The following is a 21,042-nucleotide window of genomic DNA, read 5'->3' as shown; positions in this document are numbered from 1 at the left end:
CTAGCGCCACGCGCCCCAGACTGAACCTCCAGTCTCTCTCCCCAGGGCTTAGAGCCCTAGCACTGCGCTGAGGTCAGCGCTGATTGAGAGGGGAGCGCCCCCTACTGAGCCACCACCATGCAGCACTGAATCTCCTTTGGGGGCCTCCGAGCCAGTTACTCACAGACTCATGGAAGATTTGGGTTGGAAGGGACCTCAGGAGGTATCTAGTCCAACTCCCTGCTCAAAGAAGGACCAACCTCAAATGAATCATCCCAGGCAGGGCTTTGTCAAGCCTGACCTTAAAAACTTCTAAGGAAGGAGATTCCACCACCTCCCTGGGAAACCCATTCCAGTGTTTCACCACCCTCCTAGTGAAATAGTGTTTCCTAATATCCAACCTAGACCTCCCCCACTGCAACGTGAGACCATTACTCCTTGTCCTGTCATCTGCCACCATTGAGACCAGCCGAGCTCCCTCCTCTTTGGAACCCCCCTTCAGGTAGTTGAAGGCTGCGATCAAATCCTCCCTCACTCTTCTCTTCTGCAGACTAAACAACCCCAGTTCCCTCAGCCTCTCCTCGTAAGTCATGTGCCCCAGCCCCTGATCATTTTCGTTGCCCTCCGCTGGACTCTCTCCAATGTGTCCACATCCCTTCTGTAGTGGGGGGCCCAAAACTGGACGCAATACTCCAGATGTGGCCTAACCAGTGATGAGTAGAGGGGAATAACCACTTCCCTCCATCTGCTGGTGATGCTCCTACTAATACAGCCCAATATGCCGTTGGCCTTCTTGGCAACAAGGGCACACTGCTGACTCCTAGCCAGCTTCTCCTCCACTGTCACCCCTAGGTCCTTTTCTGCAGAACTGCTGCCTAGCCAGTCGGTCCCCAGCCTGTAGCGGTGCCGTGGATTCTTCCATCCTAAGAGCAGGACTCTGCACTTGTCCTTGCTGAACCTCATCCGATTTCTTTTGGCCCAATCCTCTAATTTGTCTAGGTCACTCTGGACCCTATCCCTACTCTCCAGCGAATCTACCTTTCCCCACAGTTTAGTGTCATCTGCGAACTTGCTGAGGGTGCAATTAATCCCATTATCCAGCTCATTAATGCAGATTATGAACAAAAACGGCCCAAGGACCGACCCCTGGGGCACTCCACTTGATACCGGCTGCCAACTAGGCATCGAGCCATTGATCACTACTTGTTAAGCCTGACGATCTGCCCGGCTTTCTATCCACCTTTAGTCCTACTCCTATGGAGCAGACTCCCCTCAGGAACTAGAGACGAGAGGAGATCACAGCTCTCGGAGGAGGCCTAGTGGCAGGAAACAGGGCCTAGACTGGGTCCGGAGCGTAGAGCGGGAAGAGGCAGCTGGCTTGTGGCTGGGGTCCGGAAGGAGTGGAAGCAGCAGCTACCTGGGTAATGCGTCCCACGCAGCGCGTTGTTATCCTTGTTCAGTCTGTCCATGATGGTCTTCCAGCTGGCGTTGATCTGATCAAAGGAGGCCGACTCCCGGGGCAGCTGCTTCCGGATGTCTTCTCCCAGGAAGATGTTCTGTGGGGGGGATTGGCAGCGGAGAGAGAGAGAATGGCCCAGGAGCATTCTGCCAGGCAGGCTGCTCCCCAGCCCAGAGACCACCATGGGCCGAGCCGCTGAACCCTGAGCCACGGGCCACTGCAGCCCAGCAACCTACCGCCAGAAGAGCCCAATCCCTGACCAACGCTCTGATCTGACCCCCGCCAGGTCCAGGGGACAAAGAACCAGGCGCTGGCCCTCCTGTGAAAACTCTGCAAAGCTGACTGGTGGGCAACCTCAAATGAATCCCATGCCTGGGTCATGGCCAGGAGGGAGAGAGGGGGAGTGAAGGCAACACATCCACGCTGCGTCCAGGCCCTGCCCATCACCAGCGGGGAAGCCTGGCCCTGCATGTGGGCCCGTCAGCGAAGCGGAGGGACGCTGAGCAGGGGGGCTCCTCACCTCCAGGTACATCCACTGCCTCTGCACGGTCAGCACCATCTCGATAACCTCCAGGATGAGCGAGAGGCAGCGCTCCCAGCGGTCCACCTCCTTCTCAAAGGGTTTGACGAAGCGCGAGGCCTTCATGGTGGAGAGGGAGACCTGGTTATCCTCCAGTGCCTGGAACACCTCGTCCGTCCCCCTGCAGGAGCCAGGCAGAGGTCAGTGGGAGGCTGAAAGGCCTGGGCATACAACAAGCAGAGCGGCTACAATGTGCCTTTGGGGGCACATGGCCCGTGGCCCATTCTGCCCAAGGCCTCTCTGCAAAGGCTGCCCACAATGGGGCCCATTAGGATGGCAGTTCTGTGCTGTGGGCACCTGTCCTCATATGACGCCCCAAACTCATCTCATGTCAGGGCCACAAAAGACACCACAGAGAGGAAAACCTTTCACTCACCAGTGAGCTGGGGCTGGATTGAAGTTAGTTCCCTAGAGGGGACAGGCCCCGTGTCCCATTCCCTGCCCCCATGAGCCAGCCAGTCCCTGCCCTGGAGCCAGATGGAAGCCAGTGCCCTCCAGAGAGGAAAGGACATGCATTTCATTTCCTGACCCTCTGAGCCCCCACCTTGGGGCTGGATCAGAGTTGGGGCCCCTAGACAGGAAAGCCCCCATATCCCATTCCTTGAGCCAGCCAGTGCCCTGAGACTGGATTGGAATTGGTGACCCATAGATGTGAAAGGCCCCATATCTCATTCCCTGACCTCTTAAGCTACCTCCTGCCCCACATCCCTGGCTGATGACAGCTGGATGGAACCCACTTTGGGGTCACCTAAATCCATCCCCTTGGGGAGGTGGGGGTTAGGTTTCACCCCTCCACTTGGCTGCCAGGGAGCCTCCTGAAGACAAGCCTTGAGAAGAGTGTGAATGCCAAGGGAGGGGCACTGTACAACGCTGAGGCCGGGGAATGGATTGTTGGGTGGGGAGACCAGCTGCCATCTCGAACTGGTAATAAGTCAGGGATCAGTATGTCCTCGAGCCACGCAGACTCAGAGTCAGATATTCCTAGGTCAGAAGGGCCCATTGTGACCCCGTCTGCCCTCCTGTATTGCACGGGCCACAGGACTTCCCCAAAACAACTCCTGTGTGACCCAGAGCAGATCCTGCCCATCTCATGGAAAAACTGCCAGGCGATGTAGAATCCACAGCACCAATGGTTAGTTCCCCAGGCTGTTCAGAACGTCCACCTTATTTCCAGTCCCAGTTTGTCTAGCTTCAGCTTCCAGCCACTGGATCGTGTTAGACCTTTATCGAGGAGACTGAGGACCCCTCTAGCAAGTATTATTTCCCCACGTAATTATTGAGGGGCTGGGACCAAGTCACCCCTTCACTTCTCTGTGTGAAGCTAAGCAGATCGCGCTCCTCGAGTCTCTCACTAGGGCATGTTTTCCAATCCCTTAACCCTTCTCCTGATTCTTCGCTGACCCCTCTACAACTCATCAACATCCTTCGGAGCTGTGGACACCAGAGCTGGAGGACTCAGTATCCCAGCAGTTGTCTCACCAGTGCCACATCCAGATGGACCAGAACCTCCCGACTCCTACATGAGATTCCTCTGTTTATACGTTAGCCCTTTTGGCCCCACAGTCACACTGGGAGCTTACGCACCACGACCCACATCTCTTTTACAGAGTCCCTGCTTCCCAGGAGAGTCCCCCAGCCTGGAAGTCTGGCCTGCGTTCTTTTCTCCTAGACGTACGAGTTGACATTTGACTGTGTTAAAACACTCACTGTCTGCCAATAATCCAGATCACTCCCTGGCTGTCCCTTGTTCCTAGTCGCCCTAGACTGACACCAGTTTCTCTCTCTCTCCCTTCAGGCATAAACACATTTTCATCACAGAGCTGAGCAAGCTCTTTGCTTCCGCACTACAGACAGCCATGTGCAAGCCCTGCAGCTCCCAGGTATGAACTGAACCACTGAGGGACACCCCTGCTGCAGCCAGCAACTTCAGAGGTCAGGACGTCCTCAGCAAACTCGCTCCCTGCTAATAAAACTGGGTTAGTGAGAAAGATGGATGGGAAATCTAAAGGCCATGGCCTGCCCTGCTGTTCTGATCTTCTGGAATGAAAGGAAACCATGCTTAGTGGATAATGCTGGGACTCAGGACTGCTGGGTTCTGGCTGTGGAAGAGGACTGACATCTAGCAGTCAGAGCAAGGTGGCTGGGAGCCAGGACTCCTGGGTTCTATTCCTGGCTGCGGAAGAGGAGTGGAGACTAGCAGTCAGAGCAAGAGGACTGGGAGGAGGACACTCGGGCTCTATGAGGACCAGGGGAGCGTGGTCTGGTGGTTAGAATGGGAGCTGGAAGTCAGGACCCCGAGGTCCTAGTCTCAGCTTTGGGAAGGGAAGAAGGTGTTCAAGGGAGGGTCTATCTAGCTGTACTCAGACAGAAAGAGAAACAATTAAATAAACCCCTGGCTAACCATGGCGCCTTGTTAACGAGCAGAAGTCACCCTGCCATGCTCAGCTGCTTGTCTATCCAGGAACCCTGCCCACCACATCTCTGTGGCCAGTGCTGCACGGCAGACCTTTGGAAGCCCTACCTGAGTCGGTGGTGTCCTTTGTCCTTGTACGGCACGATATCTAGCAGCACGACATCCCAGGTCTTGGCGATGGCTTGTAGGGCCTGGGCGAAAGACAGGGATGGGCAGCATGAAATACACAGGGAAATCTTAACACAGTGGCTGGGGCTAAGGCCAGAAAGCAGAAGCCATGTGTCTAGTGTCAGAACTGAGCTGGGAGTCAGGGGGCCTGGGATCTATTCCTGGTTCCGGGCGGGGAGGGAGTCATGATTCCCAGGTTCCATTCCCAGATCTGAGATGGGAGGCTAGAAAGGAGGAGGGGAGCTGAGACCCCTGGGTTCTACTCCAAGCTCCGAGCAGGAACATATCGAATAGTGAGTGGGAGTCACGATTCCTGGCTAGATGATCGTTGGCAATCAGGACCAAATATGATAGTGGGATGGCGGTGTGGACTGTCCTGCTAAGATCTGGGCAGAGACATTCAACAGGTGCTGAAAAAGAGCCGGGGAAATGAATGAGGAAAGAGGGATGACAGACAGACTCTACCAGCTCGATAGACAGCTCTTTGGAGGCCGACGCAGAGATCTCACTGATTTTCTCCACGTGTTGATCCAAGCCGAGCTCCACAATATTCTCCAGCCTGAAATCTTCAGCATCCTGGTCAAATGTCCTGAGGACCAAGTCCTTCACCTGATCCCAATGCCTGCAGGGAAGCCACCAACAGCATTAAACCAGGGAATGGACAAGCCCTCTCTGCTGATACACCAGGATCAGTTCTATCCCCTTCAATACAGAGACTTGGCCAGCCCCAAGAAAGGAAATCAGATCGCTCTCCACCACGGAAATGGAGATGTTGACATGGTCAAATGGTTGGACGCTCCGGGATAGGAAATGAGACGAGTTGGAAGGGGCCTAATGTGGATTGCTCCAACTGGAGAGAAGTTGAGGGGGTCGAGGCTACGCTGATATGGGCATATTCAGCAGAGACCGGGGAGTTATATCACTTGGACGACTTCAGTGACTGTGGATGGAAGAAAACTAAGGGGGAGAGCGAAGCCTCGGTGCATGGCCCGGATATCAGCAGACCTCAAAAGATCAATCTGCACTGATATGGGATCACCAGCTTTGGAAGAAGGCTATAAATGTTGCCAACCCTGAACAGGGAAGTGGCAAGAAGGAAGGAGAAGAGTTCTATGCCCTTCAACCCCCGAGATCTCTGTTCCCAGAGCATGCAGGGAACAGCCCCCACCCCGTCCGGTACCCAGGGCCCAGCTCTGGCCCATGCACTCCCACAAGCAAAGTGAGGAGATAGAGGGGACAGATCCTCACTAAGTGGCTCTAGGGAGGCTGCATACATTTCTAGGTACTTCAGCAGCACAAAGATAAAGACAGTGAGAGGAAATTCAAAGCGGAACAACGGAACCAGTCCTGGGGAGCGAGGCTGGGAGGGACGGGGCTATCTCTGTGGACCAAAAGAGAATGCAGCAGGCTGGACTGCTTGCAGGCACCTAAGGACTGATTGGAGCACAGCTCCGAGAGCTGGGATGAAGGCGATACTGCAGCCTTAGCGGCCAATGGGTTATTAACCAGCGCTCATGTGTGGGCTTGTTTGAAGGGGGCCGCACGGCAGGACACTGGAGAAATAAGCTCTTCCTCCTTCCCAACCAATTGCGGCCTCTTTCCCACCGCCCCACGTACACACACCGCCCACCGGGTGCAGGCGTGGTGTCGTGCAGTGAATCACCTGTGTTAGGCAGGAGAGGAATTCTCCCTCGCCAGCTCGCTAATGAGCATATGTTCGTGTGGGGCTGACAAACGAGGTCAGAGTCCAGCCCCTTTGCTTTAACTCCCCAAGGAGGTGCAATAACCACATGGTAACAAACCAGCTGTGCTGGCTCAGTCCTCCAAGGAAACAGACTCCATGTATTAGCCACACAACACGCAGAGCTGAGCACATGGCTAGGACACCAGGAACAGTCAATCGCAATCTAGCAGCTAGAGCTCCAGGGTTCTAATCCCACTCGGGGAGGGGAGTGGGGTCTGGTGGTTAGATCAGGGGGCTGGGAGTCAGGACGTCTGGGTTCTCTCCCTGGCTCTGGGAGGGGAGTGGGGGCTGGTGGGTTAGAGCAGGGGGGGCTGGGAGCCAGGACTCCAGGGTTCTATTCCCCAGCTGTGGGAGACGAGTGGGGTCTGGTGGTTAAAGCAGGACGTTAGGACTCCTGGGTTCTCTTTCCTAATGGTGAAGGGAAGTGTAGTCTTGGGGGGGGAGGATGCTCTCAGGACTCCGGGGTTCAATTCCCAACCCTACCACTCACTCTCTGTGATCTTGGGTACATCCTTTCTCTTCTCTGTGCCTCAAGGGAACAGCAAATTTCCCGTGTCACAGAGGGGTTGGGAAACTCCTTTCTTAAATGTGTGCTAAGGTGTGCGAGCTCCTCAGATGACAGGAGCTAAGGAAAGGCAGAGGACGATTCATTCCCGCAGTGGGATCCTGCCGCATCACACACAGATCCAGGGGCGCAGTATCCCGTATATTACTCCATGGAGGAGCAGCTTTCAGCCACTCTCCAGAGGGCAGCAGAGCTTCTCCAATGGCCCAGAAGCTTGGGCCAGCAAAGCGTGTGCAGAAGATGCCCTAGGATGAGCCATACCTACCTCTCCCGCAAGGCCGGGTTCCTGAGGTCTGAGATGAGGGGCATCGTCCTCTTAAACTGCTCAACCTTCACCTTGGAAGTCTCGATAATTTCCCAGTCCCGATCCTTTGGTTGGAAAGGAAGCAACGCCAGGTTTGGGGGGGGGCTCAGCAGGGATGAGGGAATACTCATTTCGACGGCCCCTTGACACACCTTTGCCATGCATCACACCCACCCCCCAGAACTTCTTGCACAAGTGATCACAACCCCAATGGGCTGCTCTGGGTGAGCCTCTGCACCACGTCTAATGAGGACAGGAAGTGGGGGCCCTGCAGCCGCACCGGTCCTATTGGTCCTCCCAGCACAATCCCACAGTGCCCCTCCAATGACCTCCAGCTAAGGTCTGCAGGAGCAGGGTGCAGAGCACTAGGAAAGGCCCCCTTCTCTGCTGTCCCCCAAGTGCCCCGGTTCCCCAACTGTCGCCCTCCAAAGAGCCCTTCCCATACACCACAAGGGGACCAGCAGGCAGTGCCGGGCCTGGGGAGCCTCTCTCTTACCTTGAGCTCCCGGCTCAGCTTGTTAAGCTTCCGGAAGAGTCCATAAGCCGTGGTCTCCATCACCTCCGTTTGCAGGGTCTTGAAGCTTCCTGTCTTCCACTCGTTCCAGTGGTCTTCCCACTCTTTGGTGATCTCCCACACCTGCTGCAGGTAGTCCAGCTCCTGCAGGGCACCGCACAGAGAGAGCTTAGCCACAGCTGGAAAGACACTCGGACCCACTTTCCTGCCAGTCCAGCAGGGGACCCCCTTCAGCTGGCTACGCCCCCCACTTCCCAAGCGCGGGGTAGTGCGCCGACTCTGGGGGCTGGATGTGGATTTGCTCTCAGGCAGCAGCAGTACAAGCATGATCCCTCCAACCTACCCCCGGACTGAGCCTCATCACTGCCCCCCAGGGAGGAGAGGGGAGCTCGGGCCTTGGAGGCTGCCATGCCGTGGAGGGGTTCCCACCTTCTCGAGCTTCTGCAGGTCTTTGGAAGCAGGCTGTTCAATTTTGAAGATGCCCAGGTTGGAGCGCAAGGTGCTCTCCTCATCCTTCATGGCGGCCAGCAGCTGCCGCATTGCCGCGATCTGCTCCAGGGCCGTCTCGCAGTTCACAGCGCTGGTGAATGGACCTGCGCAACAAAGAGCTCAGCGGCTTCTGCCCATGCTGCGCCACTTCTGGCTGGCTGGGCCATCGGCCAGGGACCCTTTCCCTGCGCTTGGGAGACATCAAGGGCGGCTGAACGATGAAGCGATTAGAGCATGGAAGTGGGAGCCTGGCTCTGGGAGGGAAGTGGGGTCTAGTGGTTAGAGTGGGGGGGGGAGGGTTGGGAACCAGGACTCCTGGATTCTGTCAGTGGCTCTGGGAGCGGACCGGGGTCTGGTGGGTTAGAGCAGGGGGGGCTGTGAGTCAGGACTGATGGATTCTGATCCTGGGTCTGGGAGAGGAGTGGGGTCCAGTGGTCAGAGCAGATGGAGCTGGAAGGCAGAATGCCTGGGTTCTATTCCCAGCTCTGGGAAGGTAGCAGCGTCTAGTGGGTTGCACCGGGGGCGGGGGGGGGGGCGCTAAAGAGTCCTGGGTTCTATCCCCATCTGTGGGTGGGGAGGGCAGTCTGGTGGTTAGAACAAATAGGACTAGGGGGCAGGACTCCTGGGTTCTATTTCCCGGTCTGGAACAAAAGTGGGGTCTAGAGGGTTTGAACAGATGGGGCTGGGAGTCAGAATTTCTGGAACCCTACAGAGCATGGTGAAAGTCCAGCAGTGCTCAGGTTCCTGAAGGGTTGTTCAGTGAGCTGGGGAGAGGAGGTACAGGACCATGATTTACAAGAGGACTAGAAAAATTAAGGGACTTACTAGAAGGGAGGGACATTAGATTCAAACTCACTAACTGTAAATAGCTCAATCTACTGAATCAGTTTCTGCAAACCTGGCTTGTTCTCTAGGTCTCACTGAGATCTAGAAAACAAGTCAAATATGGTGCTTCTAGCACGACCAATTTTCAAGTTGACTGAGGCCTCTGTTCTGTGCATGGCACCACCACGCACCTTTGGTGCCAAAATCCTGCAGAAGGACCTGGGCCTTTTTCTTGAAGTCATCCGCAGAGTGGATCAGGCCCGTCTTGAATTTCTCCTTGTGTTTCTTTAGCATGACATCGCTCTCCTGAATGCACTGCTGGAAGGACAGCCACTCAGAGTTGAGAACTCCCAGCGTCTGCAGCACCTGGGACAAGGGAGAGGGAGAAAGACGAAAGTTGTGTTATCCCTCCAAGATTATCATGGCTTCAAGGAGAAGGCTGGGCATGGTGAGGTCCAGAAATGTGGCTAGGATAAATAGGAACCTCCTCCCCTCCTACGGCACAGGGATCTCATCAATTTCCCTGGAGCTGGGCAGGACTCAGGTAATTTCTACAAGTCCTCATTCATCGAAATCTCTGCCAGTTACGGTAAAAGCTTTTTTATCCAGCATGTTGGGGGAACGAGGGGTGCCGGTAAGTGAAAAATTCCGATGAACTAAGTGGGAGGGAGTTTGGGTGTGGGATGGGGTGCAGGGAAGGAGTTTGGGTCAGGAGGGGGCTTGGGACAGGGAGTTGGGTGCAGGAGGAGTTTTGGGATGCCAAATCCAGGGGGCGCTCACCTCGGGCAGCTCCCCGCAAGCAATGACCTGTCTCAGCTGCTCCTAGGCGGCGGCACGGCAGGCGGCTCTGCGTGCTGTCTCCACCCAAAGGCACTGCGCCCGCAGCTCCTCTTGGCCGCAGTTCCTGGCCAATGGGAGCTGTGGAGCCAGCGTTCAGGGCAGGATGGGGGCAGTACAGAGCCGTCTGCCGCACCTCGGCCTAGGAGCAGCCGGGACAGGTTGTCACTTGCGGAGAGCCAGGTAGGGAGCCTGCAGACCCCGCACCAACCAGATTATAAAGCGGACTTTCAATGAAGATTTGACCAGGAGGGGATTAAAGATTATTAACCACACAACCGGTGCAGCACAGCGGTGGCACACCGGCCACAAACTCCCTGGGGACAGGCAGCAAAGAAGAAGGGGTGGCTGGAGCTGTCTTTGGAGAAGGGGTTGGGAGCCAGTGACGCTGGGGGTGTGGCATGAGCTGGGGCACAGAATGGGCAGAGAAAAGGGAGGGGCGGGCAAATGGAGCAGGGGGTTGGAGGGAGGGAGATCACAGGGGTAGACGGGCCAAAGAGGCTGAGCAGAGGAAGGGAATGGGGATGAGATCCCGGAGGGAGCAGGTGGGAGATGATGGGGGAGAGGAGAAAGTAGAGCTGGACATCTGGGAATTCACAGCAGGGATCTGCAGGGATGGAGGCTACATGACCTCCTTTGCCTGGCTGGAGAGAAGGGCTCAGATCCTCAAAGGGATATATGCTCCTAATTCCCACAGAAGTTAGGTGCCTAAAACCCTTTGGGGTCTGGGTCAGCATGGCAGGGGCCACTCAGGGTCCGCGTCCATACTTACCCCCTCGTCCACGGCCACTTCGTATTTCTCCAGGATGGCAAACTGCTCGTGGATGGGCGGGATCTGCCCCTCTAGCTTCGGCAGCTCGTGCTGCAGGGTGTCCAGGAGCTGCAGGCTTTGGCCCAGTTCCTCCAGGGTCTGCGGAGGCCGGCTGATTCTGTGGGCCAGAGCGGGGAAGAGACCGAGTGAGACAGGACTGGGTCAAATGACGAGGGCTCTCTTGTGCCTGCGCTGGAAGACCCAGGGCAGCCTGTTATGCCACGCTCTCCACAGCTGCTCTGCTCGGGGAAAGATGTTTGACACCCCATGGCAGGACTGACACTGCGAGCCATTGAGGCCAGGGCCTAACCCTGTGGAACACTGGTCCTCTCCATGGGCGCCAGCAAGGGGTCCAGTCCAAGCCACGGTGGGGGCCCTATTTAACAGCAAGGTTCTGCTCTGGGCAGGGACCAGCTGACCACTCCACACGTAAGCTGACAAACCTCGGAACCACAGAAGGGGTGAGATCAAGCCCGGAGAGGGGATGTCTCTGGGGTTTTGCTATTTTCCCAGCTCTGTTACTCTCAAGTGCTTTAAGAGTAAAATCACTGTGGTTAAGAAGTTCCTCTGCTGAGCCCGTGTTCCTCGCTTTCCTGCCACGTTTCTCTCTGAAGGGGTTAAACTAGAAGCCCAGAATGCCCCCTAGATGGGGCTTTGCAGGACGGGAGGGCTTGGCTGGACAACAGCATCCCATGTCCCAAGAAAGAGCATCAGACAGGGCCCGAGAATCCCAGAGCTAGAAACAGTGACTAGACTCTACCCAGACCCAGCTGGCATGGAAGCACGTGGGACCCAGAGATGGTGACTGTATAGTGGGTAACTGGGCCAGTCTGTAACAGGAGAACTCGCATCAGTGGGGAGAAGGGAAGGCCAGAGGAGAACCTGCCCAGGGAGAAGGGCATGGCCCTGGGCTGTCTCTGCCCCAACCAGCTGGGGCGTGGGGTACAGGTAATGGGGCAGGAAGGAGGGGGCAACATGATCTCTGCCTGTCCAGGGAAGGCCTCACTTCTCAGCATTCTCCTGGAGGTAGGTGTACAGCTCCTGCAGCCGGGTACTGGCCATCTCGTTCAGCAGGTTGGTGAGCTTGTTCTGCCACTCGTTGCAGTGCTGGACCACGGAGAACTTGAGGTGGGAGCAGTCGAGCAACACAAACTGGATGCTCAGCACCGTCTCCTCCTTCTGCACATTGTTGGCCACCTCCATGTACCTGCCATGCACATACACAGACAACTGCTCAGTGCAGAGCAGGAGGGCTGAGCTCTCCGCCGCAACGAAGAACCCCGGGGGACTCTCTGCATGGAGATGACTAGTTGGGATTAGTTCCTTCACTGGAGACACTTGAATTCACACAGAATGGATCAGAGGAGAGAGCTCGTCAGATCTTTCCCACCTGAGCTGGAGGTGCCTTGTGGAAAACCAACATGGCACCAGGGGGCGCGGTGCTGCAGGGCGCTCGCTCTCTCCTCGCAGTCAGTGCTGATGCCAGTGCCCCAGCATAACGCTAGGGGGCGCTGTGCTGGAGGAAGCAGGTTGAATGGGCCCCTAGGGGGTGCTGTTCCCTCAGAGGCAAGGCTGACACCAGTGCCCCAGTATGGCACTAGGGGGCGCGGTGCTGCAGGGCGCTCGCTCTCTCCTCGCAGTCAGTGCTGATGCCAGTGCCCCAGCATAACGCTAGGGGGCGCTGTGCTGGAGGAAGCAGGTTGAATGGGCCCCTAGGGGGTGCTGTTCCCTCAGAGGCAAGGCTGACACCAGTGCCCCAGCATGGCACCAGGGGGCGCGGTGCTGCAGGGCGCTCGCTCTCTCCTCGCAGTCAGTGCTGATGCCAGTGCCCCAGCATAACGCTAGGGGGCGCTGTGCTGGAGGAAGCAGGTTGAATGGGCCCCTAGGGGGTGCTGTTCCCTCAGAGGCAAGGCTGACACCAGTGCCCCAGTATGGCACTAGGGGGCGCGGTGCTGCAGGGCGCTCGCTCTCTCCTCGCAGTCAGTGCTGATGCCAGTGCCCCAGCATAACGCTAGGGGGCGCTGTGCTGGAGGAAGCAGGTTGAATGGGCCCCTAGGGGGTGCTGTTCCCTCAGAGGCAAGGCTGACACCAGTGCCCCAGTATGGCACTAGGGGGCGCGGTGCTGCAGGGAGCTCGCTCTCTCCTCGCAGTCAGTGCTGATGCCAGTGCCCCAGCATAACGCTAGGGGGCGCTGTGCTGGAGGAAGCAGGTTGAATGGGCCCCTAGGGGGTGCTGTTCCCTCAGAGGCAAGGCTGACACCAGTGCCCCAGCATGGCACCAGGGGGCGCGGTGCTGCAGGGCGCTCGCTCTCTCCTCGCAGTCAGTGCTGATGCCAGTGCCCCAGCATAACGCTAGGGGGCGCTGTGCTGGAGGAAGCAGGTTGAATGGGCCCCTAGGGGGTGCTGTTCCCTCAGAGGCAAGGCTGACACCAGTGCCTCAGCATGGCACCAGGGGGCGCTGTGCTGCAGGGAGCTCTCCTTGCAGTCAGGGCTGATGCCAGTGCCCCAACATGGCACTAGGGGGCACTGTGCTGCAGGGCGCAGTGGAGTTAACCCAGTAGCCGAGTTCTCCGTTTTCACCCAGTACGGCCCCCCCAAACTCCTGCCTGGTGCTAGGAGATGCCGTTTGTTGTATGAGCCATGATACAGAGGCCATGCACCCTCATGCTCATTAAAGACCACCTGGGCTTATTGGGAAATCAACAGCATTTGTAGCTCCCAAGTGAGCAGGGTGGAGCCAGGCCACAGGTTTGGGGACCGGGGGACCACAGTGAGGTTGACGGCTGCCATGTGCGGGTTCACCAGCGCAGCTCCATGCCTAGCTGCAAACTGTCCAAGTCTCCTGCTATGCCAAGGGGCCTCCTGTTTACAACCAAAAACCTCCCGACTCATGAATTAATGTCATCTCCCGCATGAAACAGCGTCCATTGATGCCAAATTCAAAATTCAGCTACATTACTCAGGATTGCATGCATCAGCCACACATGTGCACCAGCATAGGCCGCAGAGCTATGGGCACCCTACCCCTTTATGGCCAGGCCAAACTCGAGTGGAGCTGCGGCCCTGTGCCAGGTCACAAGACCATTCACTCAAATTTGTCCTGGCTGCCATCTCAAATCTCCTTGAAATGACTCTGAAAATGTTGGTCAATATGCCTAGATGGCAGCATTTACTACTTCCAAGCCATCCCTAGCCCTTTGTGCTTTAACCCTCGTGCCAGTCTGGTGTCCTAGCAACCTGATGATTCCCGGGGAAGGTGATGACCCATAATGCATCTGACCAATTGTGCAATGCTATCCCAATCCTTCCTGAACCCTGCAGTGACCAGTTGATGCCCTGATCAGAACTGATCACTAGTGTCATTCCTTACATTTCTTCCCTAACTCACAGGTGCTGTCGTGTAATCTACGTGGCGTAAATCTATTGAGTTGAGTTAGGCTCTAGATTAACCTATCAACCAGGGCTAGATTCCAAAAGGGACACAACTGAATCTAGAGGAAATAGATTTAGTACATTTTATCAACGAGATTAGATTTTAGATTTGATCAGAGATTCGTGGAATATAATCTCATCCAGCATCCGGATTCGATCCAATGTAGTAGACAGAACACTTGGATAAAGAAAGCCTAATTGCAACCAAGAGCAGCCCCCTGGGACTCAGTGTGAGATACTGAAGTTGCCTCAGGCAAAAGAAGCATTTAATAAAGGAGCAGGGAATGTTTCATGGCGATGCAAGAGGAGCAGCCGCTATTAGGAAGGAGAAATTCGCTCCCTCCAAACGATTTGTTAATTGAAACGTTTTTATTTCTTTGCTCCTGACTCATCCAAGTGAGGCCAGCAGGTGGAGGACAGTTCCAGCCCCGAGGGATCTTACTAAATCTTCCTGACTGTTCCATTAATTAATTCCCTGTCTACAGGTCACTGGAAACACGAAGCCAAACTTTATTAAACAAGGAAACCAAAAATGGCCCCAGAAGAGCCAGATGAGGGGCAGAGGCAGAGAGGGGCACCCGGCTCCAGAGAACAGGCAGAGATGGATGGGGAGGCAGCGTCCCTCCCACCGTTCTCTAGTTTTGGATCCAAATTTACCTCCATCCTGCACTGAGCCTGAAAACTGTGTGTCAAATGCTGAGTCAGCATAGCACACGGGACGGAAAAATGCAGCTGGTGCTAAAGAAATTAATCCTGCATCACTCCTTTGAGCAGCTGGTTTTCAAGTGTACCTCGTTCTGGGTCTTTGTTCCACCTTCTGGCTCACAACTGGGCCGTGCCAAGGTGGGGGGCACGGATCACGCTGTGGAATCTCTCTTTCTGGTGCTGCTATAAACAGCCCTCAAAAGGCTTTCGGGGCTTTAATGGTAAATTTTTCTATGCACTGTTGAAACACATTTGAGGAAGTGGAGAGTAGAAAGCCCATAAGCAGCCTTGTAAACTAAAGTATTCCACAGGCAAAAATGCAATTGGTTTAGGGAGCGGTTATACTGTAATAACAGCTGACTCCAGGGCTCTGCTCACAGCACGGCTCTCTCCTGACCTGCTTACAGCACGATTCCATTGCTAATCATTTGTTATCTTCCTTCGGAGACTGAGGAAAGCAAACCAGAACTGTCAACCCACATACAGGCCTTAACTGCGTGAGTGCCCGATCTCACGGCTGGAACCTCTATCCACCCTCAAGCCTTTAGTGCTTTTCCTCCATCCCAAAGCGCTTTACAAAGGAGGGCAGCATCTTTATCCCCATTTTCCAGATGGGGAAACCGAGGCAGAGAGGTGACCTGACTTGCCTGAGGGCGCCCAGAAGGCTAGTAACAGAGCTGGGAAAAGAACCCAGGTCTTGTGAGTCCCAATCCGGTGCCCCATGCACCACAGAAGAAAGGCTTCCGAGCCCATTTACCAAATCCCCTAAGCCAGCCACTTGTAGCTTACAGAGCTCTCAACGCGATGCCTGCAGGGAAGCTATAAAAAGGATCTGATTGTCTGTGTTTCTCTGACTCTTAAAAAAAAATAAAATTGCTTGCGACATTTGCATGTAAACAGAATTTTGCTTTCTTAAGAATTCAGCTGCTCCTGCTGCTTCCTCTCCCGTTCACACAGAGCTGAAAGCTAGCCACCTCCAGGGAGGGGCACGGCACCGGTTTACCAGCACACACAGCGGTGTGCCATAACACTTTCCAACAGGAAGTGCAGGCAATACCTCTGCGGTTGAAACAGCAGGGGAGATTTAGGGAGGCAGAATGGAACCGCTGGAGTTGGGAACGGGCCAGCACACTGAGGTTAATGCCCTAACTCTTGGGAAAGGTACCAGGAAATCTTTAATGACCACAAGCCGTCAGAGCTTTAGCTTTATATTGGAGCTGAAATCTCGCCTCCCGCACGGCGTGTCCCTAGCACTATGCTGGGGGGGATTGGGGTCAGTGCTGATTTGTAGGGGAAAGGCCCACACTGCTCCCTGCAACACCACACCCCTGGCACCTCACAGGGATCAGTGCTGTCTATGGGGAGAGCACCCCCTACCTACCAACCCACCCACCCACCCACCCACACTGCTCCCTGGCACCTCACAGGGATCAGTGCTCTGTGGGGAGAGTGCCCCCTACCAACCCACCCACACTGCTCCCTGCAACACCGCACCCCTGGCACCTCACAGGGATCAGTGCTGTCTATGGGGAGAGCGCCCCCTACCTACCCACCCACCCACACTGCTCCCTGGCACCTCAAGGGGGTCCCTACCGGCCCATCCACCCTGCTCAGCAGGACTCTGATTTTCCTTGGGGTCTCACATTTAATATTAAACAGGCCGGGCCCGACTTAGCTTGTGAACTCTGTCCATTTCAGAAGGGTAAGAGGGCGGACTTCCCTGAATCTGAAGGGTCTTGGCCCTCATCCTTACTGGTACAAGAGACCCGTCTGTTCAATGAAGGGCATTGCAGGATTCGAGCATCCATGGACACAGGTCCTCCCTTACCGAGCAGTGTCCGCATCGAAGGAAGACACGAGTGGGTTGAGGTGCCGGTAGCGGTTAATGAAGGAGTCCTTGTTGACCTCCCAGATCTCACGGTACACATCCCAGGTCTTCAGGTATGCCTGGAGGTGCATGGCGTTTGCTTGCATGCCACCACTGATCAGTGCCTGGATTTTCTTGATATCTTCATCACGCTCTGAGTGTGGAGGGAGGACAAACAGAATGGTGATCAGCTGTTTCGATGCCCAAACAGCTAGTCCTAGTCAATCAGAACCCCTTGCTTCTCTTCCGTGCTGGTTTTGCAAAGCCTCACCAGTCCCCTGGGAAATATTGTCCCTATGTTAGAAGGGGAGGAAACTGAGGCACAGAAAGGGGAAATGACTTCTAGGGGGTTGGGTGTACACAGGCAGGAACTCGTTCCATGACAGATGCAGGCTATACTCAGGCAGTGTCTGTCTAGACTCAACATGTGACTCGCAGTAGCTGCTAAGCCAGCTACCAAGTGCCACAGTGTTAGTGGCAAGGAAACTGAGCTAAGGGGGAATGACAGCTGAATACCAGGCTGGGGAATCGTCTCCTCCAGGGATAGGGTGGGAGAAAGGATCCAGCCAAGTTACCGCAGCCGGTTCGTTGTGGTCTGAACACAGAGGGTATCACTACACTGGGTTTTCAATCCCACAGCGGTGAGACTCAGAGCCCGGGTCTACCCAGGAAGTGCCTGAACGTGGGGCTGCAGGGAACAAGACAGTGTGGATGCACAACTCAGCAAGGCAGCTGCAGACTCCTTTAGACTGAGCTGCAGGGCCCCCACAGGGAGCGTGTGAGTGCAGGGGCGGTCTCCTTACCCACGAGAACCGAGATGGGATCGCGGAGGAATCTGCGTTTGGTCAGGATCTCCGGCAGGTGGCGGAAGACAGAGATGCTGGTGATGAGGTGGCTGCTGATGTCATTGACCATATTCGCGAGCTGGGCCAGAGTTGGGGAAAACTCCACCTGGAAACACAAAACAGCGGGTCCAGTAGAGAGAGGAACCCAACCCAGAAGAGAGGCAACAACTGCTCAGTGAACACAAACCGATCCACGGGGTGAGCACTGGAAAATCTATTCCATTCCCACATCTGCAAAAGCCCTTGCAGTGGCAGGCTGCAAGATACTGGACCTGAAAATCCCACCATTCCGATTTCCATCTTGCTACCCCCTTCCTCACCTCGCTCCCACACACAGCAGTTGGACTGGGAGATTTGGCCTGTAACCTCTAACAGCTCTGCTTGGGGCAAGACCAAGGCAAAGGTGGCTTAAAGCCACCTTTACGGGCCTCTCATTCCTGGGGCTGATTTGCACTGGCTCGTATTTCCAACACAAGACTCAGCAAAGCCACAGTAGTGGTCAAAGGCACCACAGGCCCGTGCTGCCAGCCAGGAAGAGCTAGGACAGGCCACAGTGATGATCGAGCCATGCTCCCTTCTCCCCTGGCCACCCCCCATGCAGCACAAGCCCTTCTGCAGCTGCTTGGTGCTGCTCTGGCACTAAGGTCAGCTTGCCCGGCTCTGAGGGTCTGTCTACACTGCAGTGGAGAGGTCTGACTGCAGCACGTGTAGACAGACCCGAGCTAGCTTTGATCGCTCCAGCTAGCTCGGGTAACAACAGCAGGGAAGCTATGACAGCGCAGGCAGCTGTCACCTGTGGATTTACCCAGGGTCCTGGGGGGGTGGGATTAGCCCACGCAGCTGCCCGTTGAGGGAGAAAGAAAAGCAAGAAGGTAATCAGACAGCCGTGATTTTAAGGTCAAATATCTTGTCCTGGACAAGGCTTGAAGTGAATAATTTATCCTGGCACGACTGAGCAACTGGGAATCCCAGCCTCCCAGCATTCATTTCTGACCCTGATGGCATGCGTAATATTGGCTCTGAACTCTCTCCCCGGTCCTGGGTCGAGCTGTGCTTTGGCGGGGACACAAATTCAGGACTGACCACAGCAAGCCCCAGACCTAGAACCATTTTCAATTCCTGCCTTAACCCCTCCCCGACATGCTGCTAATTCCTGGCTGGGACCTTGGGGCAGGGCTCAGCTGGGTGTCTGAGGGCTGCAGTGGACTGGAAGCTGTAGTGGAAGGGCTCACCTGTGCAGATGGCGCCGGGTAGTTGTCCTGCAGGATCACCTTGACCCTGAACAGGGGGTTAGGCATAGTCTTGCCATCTCCATTGATGGCCTTGGAAAGTTCCAGTAGGGACCATTTGACATTGAGCCTGAAGGCCTCTTCCATCATTCTGTTCATCTTGATGGTGTAGGCCATCCAGTACTGCTGCACCTGAGGGGAGAGACAAGCCAGCTGAGAAAGGCAGCGTAGACAAGGAGGAGCCACCAGAGCGAGGGGCAGCCAGGATAAAAGACAGTGAATGCTGCAGAACTGCGCTCCTGACTCTGGCCACTGGCCCTTCTGGCTGCAAAGGTGACCTTCGCTACGTGACCCAAGTAGCTCCTCGGTCTGTCCAGATTTAACTATTTCACTGCCACTCATTTGGGTAGAAGCAACCAGGGAATGTCCTACTCTGTTGTTGGAAGTAGTACCAGATGCTGGGGCACTGGGCCAGGGTAAAATAGAGCAGATAGATGCTGGCATGATTTGCTGGGGGCAACTCAACCTCCTCCTCCCTAATCTAATGTCACCTCATGCCATGCCCAGAGGGGCCGTATGCCCACAACTTGCTGCAGAAAGAAACTGAGGGCCACAGAACTTAAGCCCTAAGGGCCTGCTGTATATCACAGATCACTACATTTCACCCAGTGCCCTTATACCGAGTTAGACTAAAGTACCTCGGTCTTCGTAAGACTAAACTGTTGGGCCTTACAGGGAGAAAACGGGCAAGACCGACGAGCCAGCCATGTCCAAAGCCCCTGCGACGACTAGGAACTGACTAGGTGAGGCATGTCCAGATGATCTCAGCAGGCAATCCATGCCCCAACCTACAGAGGATGCTAAAAACGCCAAGGTCCTTGCCAATCTGACGTGGGGGGGGAAATTCCTTCCTGACCCCAAATCTGGTGATTGGTGGGGCACTGAGCAGGTGAGTTAGACCCACTGGCCAGGCAGCTAGAGAGAGGATTCTCTGGACCACCAGAGAGCACCGGCCCTGTGTCCCATCTCTGGCTGTGGCCGAGCTCTGACGCTTCAAAGGCAGAAAAAGAACCCAGAATACCTCTATGACCTGGGCCCTGACCCTTCAGTGCTGCTGGGGAGGCGGTGGTGAGGGAGGGAGGCAAGTGAATGGAGTCAGGTAGATAGGTGGGTGGGCAGGGTCAGCTGTTGGAGAAGAGGGAGAAGTTGCAGGTGGCAGAAGAAGGTCTCTGAGAACACAGGTTCTTACACACAGGTCTCCTGACAGAATCAAAACCAAGCACTGCATGCTGGGACCTGCTCCAGGAGGCGGACAGAGCACGGCCTGCTGGGAGCTGCCTGGCCCGGCCCTGGCCTTACCTCGGCGCTATCGTGTTTGAAGACTTCATAGGTTTGCCGCATGATGCTGGTGACCTCCTCGTGGATATCCATCAGCTTCTGCTGCACCCAGGCACGGTGCTCCTTCTGGTCCTCCTCAAACTCCAAGTCGTTGTAGACCCGCTTGCCGGTGATCCGCACCAGCAGTGCCTCGCTGATCTGCTGGGCACTGCGAGCGATGGCCAGGGTGGCTGCCTTGTATTCGTTCACAATGGTCTGTACCTGAGGGCCAGTGGCCGCAAGGCAGGCTCAGGGCAGGGAGCACTCTGATCAGGCACCTTAGGGCCCCAGGGTTTGACCGAGGTGAAACTGACCAGCTACGGCTCCACCTGGGCGAGGCAGGCATGAGGCTGAGGGGTGGGAGGCTCTCCCTTTGCTCCCCACCTGGATCCTGGGGGCAGAGAGGGTTCCCTGTCTCTATCTCTTCCTCACTCCCTAACCGGGGGGTGTTGTCTGCCAGGCTGGGTTCTCTGCTCCCTACCTCCAGAGACGCGTATTAAGCAGAGAACACCCATGTTCGGACTTTCTCCCACTACACCTAAGCCTAGGCAGACTGAGCAGAGTACAGATCAATGGGATGCCGGCAGCTGGAGACCCCTTAACCATCTGCTAATTGAGATCTCTGTGGAGGAAGGATGGAGCCTTGGGGCCGGCTAGTCGGGCGTGGGGGCCACGGAGGTCAGAGGAAAGCTCACCTTGCTCGCGTGCAGTCGGCACTCACTGATGAAGGTAGCACTGGCCCCTTTCAGAGACCAGTGCAGCTTCTTCAAGCCGGGCTGGATCTTCCTGTCCAGGTATCGGATCCGCTCCTTGAACAAGGCCCTCTCCTCTGGGGACAGCATAGAAATGATCCTAAGGGGGCACGGAGGGCGAGACGAGTCAGGCTTCCAGCCTCGTCAG

General features: G+C 55.7%; 1 protein-coding gene across 5 annotated transcripts in view; it reads right to left on the bottom strand.

The window, feature by feature from the left end:
• DNAH2 (dynein axonemal heavy chain 2) overlaps positions 1–21,042 on the bottom strand; it is a 110,854-nt gene that overhangs the window by 61,871 nt on the left and 27,941 nt on the right. For all 5 annotated transcript variants that reach the window (XR_014709804.1, XM_084616232.1, XM_084616233.1 and 2 more), the window contains 15 exons: positions 20,838–20,994; positions 20,125–20,364; positions 18,769–18,957; positions 17,495–17,642; positions 16,653–16,845; positions 11,695–11,895; positions 10,650–10,806; positions 9,232–9,406; positions 8,156–8,319; positions 7,709–7,870; positions 7,174–7,277; positions 5,065–5,221; positions 4,540–4,622; positions 1,959–2,139; positions 1,397–1,535 (listed from right to left, as the gene is read on the bottom strand). Coding sequence is in view for 4 of the 5 variants with exons in the window: in XM_084616232.1 (XP_084472358.1) it covers positions 1,397–1,535; positions 1,959–2,139; positions 4,540–4,622; positions 5,065–5,221; positions 7,174–7,277; positions 7,709–7,870; positions 8,156–8,319; positions 9,232–9,406; positions 10,650–10,806; positions 11,695–11,895; positions 16,653–16,845; positions 17,495–17,642; positions 18,769–18,957; positions 20,125–20,364; positions 20,838–20,994 (2,450 nt within the window). In the remaining variant the exon portion in view is untranslated. The remainder of the gene's footprint in view (positions 1–1,396; positions 1,536–1,958; positions 2,140–4,539; positions 4,623–5,064; positions 5,222–7,173; positions 7,278–7,708; positions 7,871–8,155; positions 8,320–9,231; positions 9,407–10,649; positions 10,807–11,694; positions 11,896–16,652; positions 16,846–17,494; positions 17,643–18,768; positions 18,958–20,124; positions 20,365–20,837; positions 20,995–21,042) is intronic.

Source organism: Lepidochelys olivacea, assembly GCF_965140295.1.
Source record: "Lepidochelys olivacea isolate rLepOli2 genome assembly, chromosome: 28".
Taxonomy (NCBI): Eukaryota; Metazoa; Chordata; order Testudines; family Cheloniidae; genus Lepidochelys; species Lepidochelys olivacea.
The sequence above is the reverse complement of the archived record's forward strand: the minus strand, read 5'-3'. Positions and strand labels throughout refer to the sequence as shown.